The sequence below is a fragment of the Oryx dammah genome, unplaced genomic scaffold (genome assembly GCF_014754425.2).
Source record: "Oryx dammah isolate SB20612 unplaced genomic scaffold, SCBI_Odam_1.1 HiC_scaffold_16, whole genome shotgun sequence".
Taxonomy (NCBI): Eukaryota; Metazoa; Chordata; class Mammalia; order Artiodactyla; family Bovidae; genus Oryx; species Oryx dammah.
In genome coordinates, this window is record NW_024070200.1 from 40,707,234 (window position 1) to 40,726,345 (window position 19,112).

At 40.1% G+C, this 19,112-nt stretch overlaps 1 protein-coding gene across 5 annotated transcripts in view; it reads left to right on the forward strand.

The window, feature by feature from the left end:
- Positions 1-7,301, forward strand: part of TJP1 (tight junction protein 1) — a 112,863-nt gene extending 105,562 nt beyond the window's left edge. For 2 of the 5 annotated variants that reach the window (XM_040257385.1, XM_040257387.1), the window contains 4 exons: positions 25-496; positions 1,723-1,940; positions 2,844-2,927; positions 5,815-7,301. In XM_040257385.1, the coding sequence (XP_040113319.1) occupies positions 25-496; positions 1,723-1,940; positions 2,844-2,927; positions 5,815-5,909 (869 nt within the window). In that variant the 3' untranslated portion in view covers positions 5,910-7,301. Of the gene's footprint in view, positions 1-24; positions 497-1,722; positions 1,941-2,843; positions 2,988-5,814 lie in introns of all 5 variants that reach the window. The other 3 variants (XM_040257383.1, XM_040257386.1, XM_040257384.1) reach the window with 2 other exon arrangements.
- Positions 7,302-19,112: the final 11,811 nt, after the last annotated feature.

Here is a 19,112-nt window from a genome sequence, read left to right on the forward strand (position 1 = left end):
AATACTTCTCTACTTTTTTTTCAGGTAATGCCATGTCATTGGATTTTCAGAACTCGTTAGTGTCCAAACCAGACCCACCTCCATCTCAGAATAAGCCAGCAGCTTACAGACCAGCTCCCCGAGAGGACGCTGTCCAGTCTGCCTTCTACCCCCAAAAGAGTTTCCCAGAGAAAGCCCCAACTAATGGAGTTGAGCAGACACAGAAAACCATCACGCCAGCATACAATCGATTCACACCAAAACCATACACAAGCTCTGCACGGCCATTTGAACGCAAGTTTGAAAGTCCTAAATTCAACCACAATCTTCTGCCGAATGAAACCACACACAAGCCTGACCTGTCCTCCAAAGCCCCCGCTTCTCCAAAAACCCTCCTGAAGTCTGCACAGCCTCCTGAGTTTGACAGTGGCGTGGAGACCTTCTCTGTCCACACAGACAACAAGCTGAAATACCAAGTAAACAGTGTTAGCACGGGGCCGAGAGCAGTGCCTGTGAGGTAAGAGTCTTGTCTTTGCCCGGCCTGGTGATCGGCCTCATGTGAGTCAGGTGTAATTGGGGTACTTGCCTGATGATCTCAGCTCAGACTTGAAGGTGAGTGGTGCCATGCCAAACGCTGGAACCACTGCAATAGCAGGGATTCTGCAGAGATGATGTTAGTGCTGTCCTGAAGCTACTGCTCATGTGGCTCAGCTATCCTCACTCACTGTCCCTGCTGTGTAAGAACCAGGTTGAGGGACACTGCAGCTCATTCAGCATGACACAACCCCGGTCTGACCTCTGACCTCCAGCTGGGGAGGCACATCCGGAAAGTGTCTCAAAAAGAGTTTGTTTCCTCACCCACTGTTCATTTGCAGTGAGGGTAAAAAGAAACGCTTTCTTAACAGTTGTGGTCAGATGGTGAGCAGATGAGAAGAGGCCAGCCTGCCTGGAGCTGGCTCCCTGAACCCCTCCCTTGTCTGCACCGTGACAGCCTCCCTCAGCCGCTGATACAGAGGGACAGTCAGGTCCGCCTGCAGGCTGCCCCTGGAGCAAAGGGATAGTCAGGGTCCCAAAGGAGCAGGCCCACCCCTTCATCTGGCCACTCAGGAGTGAGGCTGCAGACCCTCACACTTAGCTTCATTTTGTCCAGAAGCTATCTTGCTGCTCACCTTTAGTCCTGGCTCAGAACTTAACTCTGGGAGATCCCAAAAGCCCCCACTTTTGAAGGAGAATTGGTACTGCATTCTCTCCACCTTGTGTGACCATGCACATGGGCTGGCCCCTCTCCACATGTGTCTGCCTGCACCAGGGTCTTCATGACTTCATGGAGCTGGATGTCTGTGCTCTGGGTGGGAAGGGAAATATGTGCACACTAGAAATCCTCAGTGGAGAGAGAGGAGGCCTAGTGAGTGTATATTCTATCATGTCTAAGATGCCACTGTTGCCTTACTTATCACTAAGAAGGAAAAAACAAGCTATCAAAACAGGATGTGCCATCAATTTTAAAACACCAGTTTCATGGATGTAAGATGTTGGGTGAGCAGTGTATCAGGTTTTGCATGTTCTGATTGCAAAACTTGTCCCAGAAGTGCATGTTTAGTTACTCCACTGAGTATGATCTATCACTGAAACTTTACTTACTAAAATACCTTAATGATATGGAGAAATATGCTTGATTAACACAGCCGTGGGAGCTTCTGTGTGTCACTAGCAATGTACTTCATTGGCTGTTTCTGAACTCAGTCCCTCAGCTGTGGAGGAGGATGAAGATGAAGACGGTCACACAGTGGTGGCTACTGCCCGTGGTGTGTTTAACAGCAATGGTGGGGTGCTGAGCTCCATTGAGACCGGTGTCAGCATCATCATCCCCCAGGGAGCCATTCCCGAGGGGGTGGAACAGGAGATCTACTTCAAGGTCTGCCGGGACAACAGCATCCTGCCGCCTTTGGACAAAGAGAAGGGTGGGTGCGCGCTTCAAGCAGTCTGCATGTTCTTGCAGGCATATCAGGCCATGAGACAGGATACCTGGCTGCCCTCAGGTTCCTTCTGCTGGGGAGGGGCCTGCCAGCCAGTCCTGGCTGCCCTCCCCCAGATTCATCTGAGTCCTTACCCTTGGCAGCTCTAGAGATGGATTAGGTAATAGGTAACACCCACTCCAGAGGCCTCACTCGGAGCAGCCGCCTGCTGGTGCAGGTAAGCTGTTGGATCAGCCCCCATCACCCCCAGACCCCGCACAGGGAGGATGCCTCCCCACTGGCTGCCGCAGCTTGTCCCTCAGCTGTTTCAGGAACCTGGGAATGCTCTTTGTGTCACAGTCTTCCTGGGTCAATCAGGATGACACAATAATGAACCATGTTACAATTTCTTTTAGAATATTTTAGCACTATTTTCTTGTTTTCTTAAATAGATCGTTTTCACTCACTTAACTCTGTAGCAAACACAACAGTAAAAAACGTAAGGTACAAGTGACCTCTGAAACATTTACGAGTGTCTCTTACTATCAGGACCCTGCAGCCACCAGCAGTGTGCTGCTCTTCAGCACTTGACACATGGCTGCTTTAAAACAGAGACGGGCTAGACCTTCCAGAGATGTAGTAAATTGCTCACTTTTTGAAATAATGTTTTGGATACATTAGGCTATATAAAATACTAAAATTGACATCACCTGTTTCTTTTTACTTTGTAACATGGCTACAGGAAAATGTTAAATTACCTCTGGAGTCTGTTAGGTTTCTCTTGGTCAGCACCACTCAGAGAACTAACCCCCTTTTAGCTTTAAGGCCTGTGGTTAGGAGAAGGGTGAGAAGAACTGTCCAGAAGGAGGCAGCTGTCTAACCTCTTCTCCCTGCTCTCCCCTCCCCCAGGTGAGACCCTGCTGAGCCCCTTAGTGATGTGTGGGCCCCATGGCCTCAAGTTCCTGAAGCCGGTGGAGCTGCGCCTACCACACTGTGCGTCCATGACTCCTGACGGTTGGTCTTTTGCTCTAAAATCATCCGACTCCTCGTCGGGTACGCTGTCTTCTCTCTGTCCTTTGGGGCTTTGGGTGCTGTCATTGATTGAGCCTGGGCTGATGGCGCTACTCACGCTAATCATGAGCCAATCGCCCTCCATTCCTCTGGCCTTGTAGGCATCACCGGTGTTGTGGAGTTTCCTTGTGACGCATCTGTCATAAATGAGAAGGGCAAGGTGGGGAAGCCTCTGCCTTTTAACATGGATGATTTGGCCAAAAGTGGACAGTTTCATGGTGGTCAACAAAATTATCTGTCAAAATTTCTAAGATATGGTGGGAGAATTGATACTGTCCTGCATACATAGGGATTTTCATCTTCTTACAAAAAGGACTTGATTTATGTAATAACTTGTTTTTGGTTACTTTAATTTCTCAATGTACAAAGTGTATATAGAGTGTGTGTGTGTGTGTAAATTTTTCAATGTACAAAGTGTATGTATATAGAGTGTGTGTGTGTATACGCAGACTAGAGGAACTTGAAAGATAAAAGACCTTCCATTGTGATCATACTTGGCCATGGTTTTTCCATGTAAAACCTTAAATACTTCTGTAATACACTATTTTAAAACGGCTTTTTGCTGTCAAGATCATGAATTTCAAGGCTTCCATTGCGTTTTCACATTTCTCACTTCCTTGGGTGACTAAGTTAGAACTTTCTATATTTTTGGTATAGATCACTTTAGAATTTAAAAGTCCTTCTGAATTTTTGATAAATCAGATGATCCAATTATGCACTTTTAATTTGGAACAGTATCAGTAAAAGTTTTATGGTGTAAAGAGCCTATTTTAATACTACCTAACATAAATACTACATATATTCACACGTTCCCCATTTTCTGGGGAAAGGTAGTTTCTACATAGTAAATATTAAAGTTGTTTCTTCAGGGCCTCCACTGAGAACATTGTATTAGCCTAGTTTGAAGTAGTGAATTGACATTAATAATAAAATTACACTTAAAATGTATATCCTGCAAGTCAGGTCTTAGTATGGACTGTGACCATCTTTGAATCCAAAACAGGTTGAGAGCCCTAACTGTAAGTGAAAATCAGTACGCTTCAATAGTTTGCCTTGTGCCGTAAAACACGTCGTTTTTTTAGATTGAAACTTTTTCCTATGTTAAATTTGAGTACTTAACACCTGGAAGAGAAATGTGCTTCTGTGTAATTCTGTATGACTTTGGAATGCTTTTGCTACTATAAATTTCTTTTTTAAAAACTCAAGGGTAGATTTCAATAGCTACTGACTTAATCCAAGAAAAACGAGTATACTGAAAAGAATTTTTGAACCTAAAGATACTTATGACAACTCTGAGGAAAACCTTATCTCAGTGCCTGAACAATTTGTTGTCTGCAGTATTACATAAACTTACATGTATCGTTGAATTGAACTCCTCTGAACTCACGTGATCCATGACATTGCTGAGGTAATGGACAGCCTACTGTCTGAAGGTTCTGTGGGGTGTTTCAGAGTCTCCCAGCTTTTAGATGCCAGCTCGGACCCCAAAATCGCCTCTGAACACCATCCTCTGGGGGTACAACTGTTCCTGGTGAAGAACTGTTGGTGCGCAGCCATCAACTTTTTGACAGTGACTTACTGTAGGCCCCTACATCAGGAGATCCCCTGGAGAAGGGGATGGCAACCCACTCCAGTATTTTTGCCTGGAGAATCCCATAGACAGTGGGCTAAAGTCCATGGGGTCACAAAGAGTCAGACACAACTTGAGTGATTAACACCAACACTACCATGGACACAGGAGACCACAGGCCATCCCAAGTCTTCTTCAGGCTGAGTCCACTGCCAGGGCTGCTTAGCTGCAACTGGGAATGTCAAGTCACCTGGTTAAGGGCCCAGGCCTGGCTTCAGTCTCACACAGCTCACTGACTTGAAAGCTTCATGATGGTTTTTCTGTACAGCCAGAGCATGCTGAAAAACTCTAGCCCACTCTCACTTTTTAAATTTTGGATAGAGGGAAAGGGGGTCTTTTGGTGGGGTGTGTGGAGGGGGTTGGGGGGGCTCCCTGTGGGATGTAGTTCTCTGACCAGGGATGGAATCCATACTTCCTGCAGTAGGAGCAGAGTCTCAACCACTTGGACCACCCCAGAATTCCCAGGGAAGAGAGTCTTTCAAATTCTGTAGAATGCTGAGGGTTTCATTTGGTGTGTCAAGTGTGAGAAATGTGCTCTTATACTCAGCTCAAAATGGAATGATCATACAATTAATCCAGACTTTTGAAAGTGAAATAAGAGTACTTTTAATGAGTGTTTGGACTTGGGCAAACTGGAACTGTCCCAGGCATATAATCACCCTGCTGCTGCTACTGCTAAGTCACTTCAGTCGTGTCCAAATCTGTGTGACCCCATAGATGGCAGCCCACCAGGCTCCCCCATCCCTGGGATTCTCCGGGCAAGAGCACTGGAGTGGGTTGCCATTTCCTTCTCCAATGCATGAAAGTGAAAAGTGAAAGGGAAGTCGCTCAGTCATGTCCTACTCTTCATGACCCCATGGACCGCAGCCTACCAGGCTCCTCTGTCCATGGGATTTTCCAGGCAAGAGTACTGGAGTGGGGTGCCATCGCCTTCTCTGATATAATCACCCTGACTTGTATTTATTTTTTAAAAGGCATGAACTTAACAGAAATCTGCATCAGCTTTTGGATCCATTCAATTCCAGTGCGTCTGCAATGAAATAAAAAGCACTAAGAGCTTTGGTGCAAGTGCAATATGCTAAAGGAATAGAGGAAAATTGTGTCTAAATGTTTTATTTGCCCCATGATTGCAAGCAGTTTAAGAACTAGAAATGACATGGACTTTTTTTTCTCTTGTAGGTGATCCTAAAACCTGGCAAAACAAGTGTCTTCCTGGAGATCCAAATTATCTTGTTGGAGCAAACTGTGTTTCTGTCCTGATTGACCACTTTTAATCCTTAAAATATATGAACTTGATTAAATAATGTGAAACTGGGTTAAACTTACTAAATCTAAAATGGAACCACTCTATCAAGTAGTACCTTTCCCTGGAGTTGATCCTGCAGTGTGTTAGTCTTACGCGCTGTGTTTGGATGGGGGAGGCTGAGTGTGTGTGCCTGGGAACATGCTGCCCACTGCTCATTTGGGACTGGTGTGGGCTGGAGGCTTAGAGATGCGATGCTTTGTAATGACTTTTGTACTTTTATATGGTCACTTACTTAACATTGATTTCCGTTAAAATACCAGCCAGTAAATGGGGTGCATTTGAGTTCTAGTCTTTCCAAAGTACACTGTTTCAGACTTTATTATGGCCCTGGCCTGAACACACATATTTTATTATGCATGAAGTAATATGCACACGTTTTTAAAATGCACCTCGAATATATAACCAGTGTAGTGCATTTAACAGAAATGTACAGCAAGGGGAATTTGTGGTGTGTTGGGGGGGAGGTGCGGGTCAAGTGAAGACAATGACTTACTGAATACAAAAACTCACTTTTCTTAGGGAAGGACACCAAAGCATGAGACTGGTTCCGTGGCCTCTTCTGGATCCATAAACTAACCATATCACCACAGACATACTGACCAGCAGGAATGCCTTACCCTCATGTTTTTGTTAGATCATTCTGTCTGTGTATCACTAAGTTTTATGGCTTTGTGTGCATCGAGATACTGTATCATGAAAAAGATGGAGTAAATTGTGGATTTGGTGGTTTCAGAAATGTGTGATCACCCAGAAGAAAATAATGGTGTGATTTTGGGTGGTGGTTTTTTTTTTTCCGGCAAGAGGCAGTGGTTGTTTTTCTTTTGGCAATGCATTTGATAAATTTTGATGTTTAAAGGATGCTTGTACATAAAGCGTGCATACCACTTTGTTCTTGGTTTGTAAATTAACTTTTATAAACTTTACCTTTTTTATACATAAACAAAACCAAGTTTTCTTAAGACTACCTTTGTATTCTCTCCTGTACCTCTTGAGCCTTGAACTTTGACTTCTGCAGCAATAAAGCAGCATTTCTATGACACACACAAGGTCATTTTTTAAGAAAAAAGAATGCACAGAGTTGTTACATTTTTAAGTGCTGCATTCAGAAGACACAGTTACTCAGAATTCTCTAGTTTGAATAAATTCTTGCAAAGTATCCCTACTGTAATTTGTGATACGATGCTGTGCCCTAAAGTGTATTTTTTTACTAATAGACAATTTATTATGGCACATCAGCACGATTTCTGTTTAGATAATACACCACTACATTCTGTTAATCATTAGGTGTGACTGGATTTCTTTTACAGTTATTAAAAACTCTCAAATTTCTAAATCTGCAGAATAAAACTTTTTAAAATAAGGTGCTTGTTTGTCTGTTTGCCCACTGGTTCTAGTGTCCTGCAACTTCACAACCTAACATAAAATCCTGCAGACCAATCGTCATCACTTGCTGCCGTGTTGGGCCTTGTTTGGAGCGGCAGGTGGGGGTGGGGGGGGGGAATTCCCTGCAGGCTGGCAGAGAACAGGCCATCTTAACACTGTGCCCGTAAGTCTACATGGGTTATGTTTATTCATATTCCTGAGGGCCAACTGGTATATAATTGGTCTCCTCCCTTAACAGTTTCCCAAAAACATAACATGGACATTTTCTGATGTTGCTATATTTTGGGGGAGATAAGGTATAGCTTGCATCTGTAATTGCTTTTGTACCAGTACCATACTGTTTTGATTACTATAGCTTTGTAGTACATTATCAAGTCGGGGAGCCTGATTCCTTCAGCTCTCATTTTCCTTCTCAAGATTGCTTTGGCTATTTGGGGTCTTTTGTGTTTCCATACAAATTGTAAAGTTTTTGTTCTAGTTCTGTGAAAAATACCACTGGTAATTTGATAGGAATAGCATTGACTGTAGATTGCTTTGGGTGGTATACACATTTGTCTTTGACTTCTTTCATCAGTGTCTTTAAAAGTTTTCTGCATACAGGTCTTTTGCCTCCTTTTTTCAGTTGCTCAGTGGTATCCAACTCTTTCTGACCCCATGTAGATTTATTCCCGGGTATTTTGTTCTTTTTGTTGCAGTGGTAAATGAGATGCTTTCCTTAATTTCTCTTCCTTTTGCTGTTTGTATATAGGAATGGTACTGGTATAAAAGCAAACACAGACAAACCGAACAGTGCAGAAAGCCCAGAGATAAACCCATGCACCTATGGTCATCTATGTATGATACCTCCTATAATAATGAAAACAAAAACAAGTGGGACCTAATTAAACTCAGCTTTTGCACAGCCAAAGGAAACTATAAACAAGGTGAAAAGACAACCCTCAGAATGGGAGAAAATAATAGCAAATCAAATAACTGACAAAGGATTAATCTCCAAAATACACAAAGCTCATGCAGCTCAGTATCAGAAAAATAACCCAATCAAGAAATGGGCAAAAGACCTAAACAAAGAAGACATACAGATGGCTAATAATGAATATTGAGCGTCTTCTCATGTATTCGATGCACATCAAAACTAGTGAAATCTATCATCTCACACCAGTCAGATGGCCATCAGATGGCCATCATCAGAAAATCTACAAACAAATGCTGGAGAGAATGTGAAGAAAAGAGAGCCCTCTTGCAGCCTTCATGGGAATGCAAACTGGTAACAGCCACTGTGGAGATTCCTTAAGAAAACTAGGGATAAAACTACCATGTGGACAGCACAATCCCAGGGTATTCACCCCTGCGGAAAACCGTAACTGAAAAAGTCGCATGTGCCCCAGTGTTCACTGCAGCACTGTTTTCAATAGCCAGGACATGGAAGCAACCTGGATGTCCATCAACGAATGCATAAAGAGACTGTGGTACATGTACATATTTTGGAATATTACTCAGTTCTAAAAAAGAATGAAGTTGGGTTATTTGCAGTGATGTGGATGGACCTAGAGTCTGTCATAGAGAGTGAAGAGGAAAATAATGCTTATATATGCAATTTGTAAAAATTGGTTCCAATGAACCTATTTGAAGGAATAGAGTGGACATGGTGGAAGGGGAAGATGGGACAAGTTGGGAGATTAGGATTGACACATATACGCTACCATGTGTAAAACAGCTAGCTAGTGGGAATGCTGTATAGCTCTGGGAGCTCAGCTTGGTGTTCTGTGAGGGGTGAGTGGGAGGGAGGTCCAAGAGGAAGGGGATGTATACACAGAGCTAATCCACTTCATTGTACAGCAGAAACTAGCAAAATATTCTAAAGCAATTATATTCCAACACAAAAGAACACCACCAAAAAAAAAAAAAAGACAGTATAAAAGATATCTGGGACAGCGTTAAGCAAAGCAACATTTATATTACAGGGGTTCAGGAAGGAGGAGAAAAAGAGCTTGAGAAAATACATGAAGAGATGCTAACTGAAAACGTCCATAACATGGAAAAAGAAATACTCAAGTCCAGGTAGTTCAGAGTCCCATACTGAATAAATCCAAGGAGGAACATGCCATAACACATATTAATCAAATTGACAGAAAAACAGCATTGCAAGCAAGAAAAGAGAAATACATAAAGAATCCCCATAAAGTTGTCAGCTGATTTTTCAGCGGCAACTGCAGACCAGAAGTATGTGGCACATTAAAGTCATGAGAAAACCTACAACCTAGAATACCCAGCAACGCACTCAAATGAAAAGCTTTATGGACAAGCAAAAGCTAAGAGAATTCAGCAGCACCAAATCAGCTTTATAACAAATGCTATCAGAACTTGGCTAGGTGGAAAAGAAAAACCTGTATCTACAAACTAGAAAATTACAAATGGGAAAGCTCACTGGTAAATGCAATCAAATAGTAAATGTAGGAAATCATCTATACACAAATGTGGTATCAAAACCAGCAATTGTAAGAAAACTAGAGTAAAAATGCAGGGTGTTGGAAACACACTGGAAATAAATCAGCCATTTAGACTGCTATACCAAAACCTCATGCTTATCATAAACCAAGTATCTATAACAGACGCGCACACACAAAAGAAAAAGCAACTGAAACAAAATGCTAAAGGAGAGCAAAACAGGAAGGGAAGTTAAAAGACCCACAAAATCAAATCTGAAAGAATGCAATAAGAACATAACATACTAATAACTACCTTAAATGTATATGGATTAAATGTGCCAATCAAAAGACACAGACTGGCTGAATGGATACAAATAACAAGAACCCTATATATGCTGTCTTTAAGAGACCCACTTCAGATAAAGGGACACATACAGGCTGAAAGTGTAGGGATGGAAAAGGGTATTATTCCATATGAATAGAAATCAAAAGAAAGCTGGAGTAGCGATAGTTATAACAGACGAAATAGACTTTAAAATGAAGAGTTGATTATAAGACACAAACAAGGACACTATATAATGATCAAGGGACCAATCCAAGGAAAGACAACAATTGTAAATACATATGCACCTAACACAGGAGTACCTCAATATCAATATACAAGGCAAATGCTAACAGCCATAAAAGAAAGTGAAAGCCACACAGTAATAGTAGGGGACTTTACCACCCTACTAGTATCACCAGACAGAAAAGCAATACGGAAACACAGGCCTTAAATGACTCAGTAGACCAGATGGACTTGACATTTCTAGAGCATTCCATCTAAAAGCAGCAGACTGCACGTTCTTCTCAAGCACATACGGAACATTCTCCAGCATAGGTCATACGATGGGCCACAAAGCCAGCCTCAGGAAATTTAAGAAAATAGAAATCCTACCAAGCATCTTTTCTGACCACAATGCCATAAGATTAGAAATCGAGTATAACAAGAAAAATGTGAAAGAGAGAATTACATGGAGGCTAAACAACATGTCACTAAACAATATGTCACTAAAGAAATCAAATAGGGAACAAAAAATTACCTACAAAGAAATGAAAACAAAAGCATGACTATCCAAAACCAATGGAAAGAAGCAAAAGCCGTTCAAAGCGGAAAGTTACAGCAATACAATCTTACCTCAGGAAACAAGAAATATCTCAAGCAATCTAACCTCACACCTAAAGCAACTAGAGGAAGAACAAACAAAACCCAATATAGTAGAAGGAAAGAAATCATAAAGAGCAGAGCAGAAACAGAGACATAAAACAAACAACAAAACTAAAAGCTGGTTCTCTGAAAAGATAAAACAGAAAAATTTTCAGCCAGATGCATCCTGTTAAAAAAAGGGAGAGGGCTCAAATCAAAATTAGAGTGAAAAAAGAAGTTTACAGTGGATACCCCAGAAATACAAAGGGTTATAAGAGACTACTATAAGAAACTATATGCCAATTAACTGCACAACTTAGAAAAAACTGACATTCTTAGAAAGGTACACACTTCTAAGACTGAACCGGGAAGAAACAGAAAACAGGAACAAACCAATCTTAAGTACCTATGATTGAAAAACTCCAAACAAAAGTCCAAGACCAGATGGCTTCACAGGCAAACTCTATCAAACATTGAGAGAACAGCTAACACCTATCCTTTTGAAACTATTCCAAAAAACTGCAGAGAAGGAATCACTGTGAAATTCATTCTATGAAACACCATCACTCTGATACCAAAACCAACAAAGACACCATAAAAATTATAGACTAATATCACTGAAGAACATAAATGTAAAAATCCTCAACAAAATAACAGCAAACTGAATCCAGCAAGACATTAAAAGGATCAAACACCATGATGCACTGGGATTTATCCCAGGGATGCAAGGTTTTTCAGTATCTGCAAATCAATCTGTGTGAACACATCACCAAATTGAAGAATAAAAACCATATGATCATTGCAATAGATGCAGAAAAGGCTTTTAACAAAATCTGACACCCATTTATGAAAAAAAAAAAACTAGAGAAAGTAGGCATAGAGGGAACTTAACACAATAAAAAAGGCATATATTGCAAACCCACAACTAATTATCATACTCAATGGTGAAAAACTGAAAGCATTCCCTCTAAGATCAGGAACAAGTCAAGGATGTCCACTCTATAGCCAGTTTTATTCAACATAGTTTTGGTAGTCCTAGCCTCAGCAATCAGAAGAAATAAAAGGAATTCACACTGGAAAAGAAGTAGTAAAACTGTCATTGTTTGTAGATGACATTTGCAAGCAATGGGACCAAATGATTAATCTCCAACTAATGCAGGTCAATATTTTAAAAAATGGACAGATCTAAATAGACATTTCTCCAAAGAAGACATACAGATGACTAATAAACACATGAAAAGATGCTTAACATTGCTCATTTTTAGAGAAATATAAATCAAAACTACAATGAAGTATGTAATGTATCACTTTACACTGGTAGGAATGGCCATCATCAAAATATCTGTAAGTAATAGATGCTGGAATGGATGTAGAGAAAAGGGAACTTTCTGACATTGTAGGCAAGAATATAAATTGACACAGCCACTATGGAGAACAGTATGCAGATTCCTTATAAAACTAGGAATAAAACTACCATATATGATCCTGCAATCCCACTCCTGGGCATATGTCTGGAAAAAAAGTATAATTCGAAAATATACATGCACCTCTGTGCTCACAGCAGCACTGTTTACAACAGCCAAGACATGGAAGCAATCTAAGTGTCCATCGACAGTAGAATGGATATAGAAGGGGTGGTACATGTAAAAGCCAGACATTCCTGGAGTGTGAAGTCAAGTAGGCCTTAGAAAGCATTACTACCAAGCTAGTGGAGGTGATGGAACTCCAGTTAACTATTTCAAATCTTAAAAGATGCTACTGCTGAAGTGCTGCACTCAATATACCAGCAAATTTGGAAAACTAAGCAATGGCCACAGGAATGGAAAAGGTCACTTTTCATCCCAATCCCAAAGAAAGGCAATGCCAGAGAATGTTCAGACTACTGCACAACTACGCTCATTTCACATGCTAACAAAGTAATACTCAAAATCCTTCAAGCTAGGCTTCAACAGTACATGAACTGAGAGCTTCCAGATGTTCAAGCTGGATTTAGAAAAGGCAGAGGAACCAGAGATCAAACTGCCAACATCCGCTGTATCATAGAAAAAGCAAGAAAATTCCAGAAAAACATTTACTTCACTGACTGTGCTAAAGCCTTTGACTGTGTGGATCACAACAAGCTGTGGAAAATTCTTAAAGAAATGGGAATACCAGACCACCTGACCTGCCTCCTGAGAAACCTATATGCAGGTCAGGAAGCAACAGTTAGAACCGGACATGGAACAGGCTGGTTTAAAATTGGGAAAGGAGTACATCAAGACTGTATATTGTCACCCTGCTTATTTAACTTGTATGCAGAGTACATCATGAGAAATGCTGGGCTGGATGAAGCACAAGCTGGAATCAAGATTGCCAGGAGAAATACCAATAACCTCAGATACACAGATGACACCACCCTTATGGCAGAAAGCAAACAACTAAAGAGCCTTTTGATGAAGGTGAAAGAGGAGAATAACAAAGCTGGCTTAAAATTCAACATTCAAAAAACTAAAATCATGGCATCCGTTCGCTATACATCATGGCAAATAGATGGGGAAACAATGGAAACAGTGGCAGATTCTATTTTCTTGGGCTCCAAAATCACTGCAGGTGGTGACTACAGCCATGAAATTAAAAGACACTTGCTCCTTGGAAGAAATGCTATCACAAACCTTGACAGTGTATTAAAAAGCATAGACATCACTTTGCCAACAGAGATCTGTATAGTGGAAACTACGATTTTTCCAGTAGTCACATATGGATGTGACAACAGGACCATAAAGAAGGCTGAGTGCCAAAGAAATGCTTTCGAACTGTGTTGCTGGACAAGACTCTTGAGAGTCCTTTGGACTGACTGAAAATGGGAGCCAACTCACTGGAAAAGACCCTGATGCTAGGAAATATTGAGAGCAGAAGGGGATGACAGAGGATGAGATGGTTGGACGGCATCATTGAGTCAATGGACATGGGTTTGAGCAAACTCTGGGAGACAGTGAAGGAAGGACAGGGAAGCCTGGTGTCCTGCAGTCCAAGAGGTTACAGAGTTGGACATGACTGAGGGACTGAACAACAACATATATATATATATAAAGGAATATTACTCAGCCATTAAAAATAATGAAATAATGCCATTTGCAGTAATATGGATGGGCCTAGAGATAATCATACTGAGTGAGGTAACTCAGAGAAAGACAATTACCATACACTATCACTTATATGTGTAGTCTAAAAAAAAGTTACAAAATAAATTATTTTAAAAACAGAAACAGACTCACACACTTTGGAAACAAACCTATGGTTACCAAAGTGAAAAGGGGGTAAGGGATAAATTACTAGTTTGGGATTAACATATACACACTACTATATGTAAAACAGATCATCAACAGAGACCTACCTTATAGCAAAAGGAACTCTACTCAATATTCTGTAATAAACTATATGGGAGAAGAATCTGAAAAAGAATGGATATATGTGTGTATATATAAAATATATAACTGAATCACTCTGCTGTCCACCTGAAAATAACACAGCATTGTAAATCCACTACACTCAAATATAAATAAAAGAATGACTAAAATTTTTCTTCCACATAGTTGTTCTCTGTCACCTATTTTTGCTTAATTATCTCCTATTATAAAGTGTAAATAAAAACAGATTTATCTTTTATTCTCTGGGAAAAAAATCTTTAATTACTCCCATGCAAACCCCATGTGCTAATATACCACATTGGAGGTTATGCGTTCAACATATAAATTGATGGGGAGGGAGAAGACACACAGACACACAGATTATTTTTCCTGAGTCATCTGAACACAGGTTGCAGGTGTGGTGCGTATTTCTTGAGAACAAACTATTCTATATAACTGCAGTACACTTACCAACCTCAGAAAGCATGTAAAATAATCAATTTTGATCTATTTCACTGAATTTTCTCTATCAGCTGTTTCTCATTGAATGGGTTTCGATTCTAGTTTTTATTCTTTCCTTCTGCTTAGCTGGGTTCAGTTTGTTCTTTTGGGGCCTTTGAAGATAGAGGTTCATCAATTTGAGGTCTTTTCTAATATAAGAATTTAAAAACTATAAATTCCCTCTATACAGGGCTTTAGCTTTATTCCTTAAATTTTGATATGTTGTATTTCATTTACATTCAGCTGATCTAACCAGTCCATCCTAAAGGAGGTCAGTCCTGGGTGTTCATTGGAAGGAATGATGTTGAAGCTGAAACTCCAATACTTTGGCCACCTGATGCAAAGAGCTGACTCATTTGAAAAGACCCTGATGGTGATGGACAGGGAGGCCTGGCGTGCTGCAGTCCAGGGTCACAAAGAGTCGGACACGACTGAGCAACTGAACTAACTGAAAATATTTTCTAATTTTCCATGATTTAACCCCGGAGTTATTTAAAAATGTATTCTTTTTTATTTCAAAAATTTTTTTTTACTGAAGTATAGTTCATTTACAATATTGTGCCAATCTCTGCTGTATAGCAACGGGACTCATATAACTTATACAGGTGCCATCTTTAACGTCTAAATATCTGGGGCTTTCCCCAGTCACTTTGTTTTACTGATTTCTAACTTAATCCCATTCTGACCAAAGAACATTTCGTGTGATTTGAACTTAACTTTTTTATTTTATGGTCTCTCTGGCTTCCGTGGTGGCTCACGGGGTAAAGAATCCTCCTGCAATTCAGAAGGTCTGGGTTCAATCCCTGGGTGGGGAAGATCCCCTGGAGGAGGAATGGCAACCCACTCCAGTATTCCTGCCAGGAGAATCCCATGGACAGAGGAGCCTGGCAGGCTACAGTCCATGGGTCACAAAGAGTCAGACACGACTGAGCAACTAACACTTTCAGGGGCTTCCCTGGTGGCTCACACAGTAAAGAGTGTGCCTGCATGCAGGGGACCTGGGATCATTCCCTGGGTGAAGAAGATCCTGGAGAAGGGAATGGCAACCCACTGCAGTATTGTCTGCAAAATCCCTTGGATGGAGGAGCCTGGCAGACTACAGCCCATGGAGTCACGTAGAGTCAGACACGACTGAGCGACTTCACTTTCACTTTCCAGTATTCTTGGCAGGAGAATCGTGTGGACAGAGGAGCCTGGTGGGCTATAGTCCATGGGGTGGCAAAGAGTTGGATACACTGAGCAACTAACACTAACACAAGGGCATTATGAAATGTCCTTCTTTGTCTTTAGCAATATTATTTGGTCTGAAAATCTATTTTGACCAAATTAGTATAGCCACTCCAGGTCTCTTCTGCTTATTATTTGTGTGACATCTCTTGTTCCATCCTTACTTTGAACCTGTTATGTCTTTGAATCCAAAGGGCATGTCTCACAGAAAGCACATAGGTGGATCTTACTTTTTTGAGGGGGGGTGGGAGGGGCTGTGCCAGGTCTTCCGTGCTGTGAACAGGCCCTTCGTTGTGGCACTGGGGCATTCTCTAGTTTAGGTGTGCAGGCTGCTCCTGCTGTGAAGCATGGGCTCTGGAGCATGTGGGCTCACTCGTTGCAGCACACGGGCTTCTCTCCAGTTCTGTCTATTTGAGCAGAACTTAGAACTAAAAAACACCCTAATCTTTGCTCTTTACTTTTTTCTCCTAATTTTCTGTTTAATTCTTTTTTTCTACTTCCTTGATGCGTAAAGATTAGTTGTTTTCTTTGGAAACTCACTTTTTTTTTAATGTAAACACATAAGAACTACTTTTGATGTACTCTCTAAATTGTGGTATTTTCTATTTTTATTTCTCTCAAAATACTAATTTCTTTCATTTTTACTTTCACCCATTGGTTATTCAGGAGTGTGTTGCTTAATTTCCATGTATTTATAAAATGTTACCATTTTTCTCCTACTGAATTCTAGTTCCATATCATTGTAGAGGGAAAGCAATCATGGGATTTTAATCTTAAATGTGTTAAGGTTGGCTTTGTGGCCCAAGAATGATATATCCTTGGGAGTGGTTTTTTTGCCCTTAAGAAGAATGTGTTTTCTGGTGTCTTTAGATGAAATGTTCTGTGTATATCCATTAGGTCTACTTTTTAAAAATCTTTTAAAAATAAATTTTAAATTTTATTTATTTTTGACTGGGCTGAGTCTTTGTTGTAGAGTGGGCTTTCTCTAATTGCAGCAAACAGGGGCTACTAACATAGTAAGAGACAAGAAAACAAGAGTTAAAAATCAAGCTAAGAGTTGGTGTTTTAAAAAATAATGCAAACTGATAAACTTTCAGCTAGACTAACAAAGGGGAAAAAAGGAGAAATCAAAATATCTGGTAAATGAGAGAGGAGCAGAACTACAAGGGACCATAAAAGCCAGGCTCCTCTGTCCATGAGATTCTCCAGGCAAGAATACGGAGTGGGTTCCCATGCCCTCCTCCAGAGGATCTTCTCACCCTGAGGACTGAACCCATATCTCTTATGTCTCCTGCACTGGCAGGTGGGTTCTTTACTACTAGTGCCATCTGGGAACCCATATTTTAACAATTACCAAGAAATTAGATAAGTTATAATAAATAAATAAATTCCCAGAATTGGTAGGCATGATACCTACCAAGACTGAATCATGAATAGAAAGTCTAAATAGACCAATAATAAATGAATACATTGAAACAATAAAGACAAACTTCCTGACAAAGAAACGCCCCAATCCAGAAGGATTCACTGGTGAATTCTACCAAGCGTTAAAAATAATCAATCCCCAACATTCTCAAACTCTTTCCAAAAAACTAAGAAGGGATCACTCCCAAGCTCTTTTTGATGATGACAGAATTACTCTGACACCAAAGTGAGATAAGGAACACTACAAGAAAATAAATCTATAGGTTGATATGTCTGAAGACTATAAATGCAAAAAGTCTCAGCAAAAGTCTAACCAAATGTAAGAGCAAATTTAAAAGTACATACACCATAATCAAGTGGAATTTCTCTCTATCATGGAAAGATGATGACAATATTTATGTATCTATCTATCTGAATCTAAACCTATCTATTGATGAGAGTGATACACAATAGTAGTAGAAGAATAAATACATGATCCTTTCAATAGATGTAGAAAAACAATGGTATAGAATGAAATACAAATACATGATCTTCTCAATAGATGCAGAAAAAGAAACTAACAAAATTCAATACCTTCTTCTGACAAAAGCTTTCAAGAAAGTGGGAATGGAAGGAGCATACCTCAAGATAAGACAATATAATACATACCTACAAGTAACCTTGTACTAGTGGTAAAAAACTGAAAGCTTTTTCTTTTAAAATCAAGAACAAGATATGGGTATTTATGCTCACCACTCCAAATAAAGACAGTAATGAAGTCTGAGTTAGAGTAATCTGACATGAAAATAGGATATAGAAAAGCATCCAAAAGAGAGAGGAAGAAGTAAAATTTTATTTTCATAAAATATGATCTTACATATGACTCCCCACCAAACAGCCAAAATATATAAAATATTTGGCACTTTCCAAAATATATAAAAACTGGCACAGCTCAATAATTTAAAAAAAAGCAATCCTGCTTTAAAAAAAAAAAAACCTACAGGCCAATATCGCTGATGAACATAGAAGCAAAAATCCTTAACAAAATTCTAGCAATCAGAATCCAACAACACATTAAAAAGATCATACACCATGACCAAGTGGGCTTTATCCCAGGGATGCAAGGTTTCTTCAATATCTGCAAATCAATCAATGTAATACACCACATTAACAAATTGAAAAATAAAAGCCATGTGATTATCTCAATAGATGCGGAGAAAGCCTTTGACAAAATTCAACACCCATTTATGATAAAAACTCTCCAGAAAGCAGGAATAGAAGGAACATACCTCAACATAATAAAAACAATATATGACAAACCCACAGCAAACATTATCCTCAATGGTGAAAAATTGAAAGCATTTCCCCTAAAGTCAGGAACAAGACAAGGGTGCCCACTTTCACCACTACGATTCAACATAGTTTTGGAAATTTTGGCCACAGCAATCAGAGCAGAAAAAGAAATAAAAGGAATCCAAATTGGAAAAGAAGAAGTAAAACTCTCACTGTTTGCAGATGACATGATCCTCTACATAGAAAACCCTAAAGACTCCACCAGAAAATTACTAGAGTTGATCAATGAATATAGTAAAGTTGCAGGATATAAAATCAACACAGAGAAATCCCTTGCATTCCTATACACTAATAATGAGAAAATA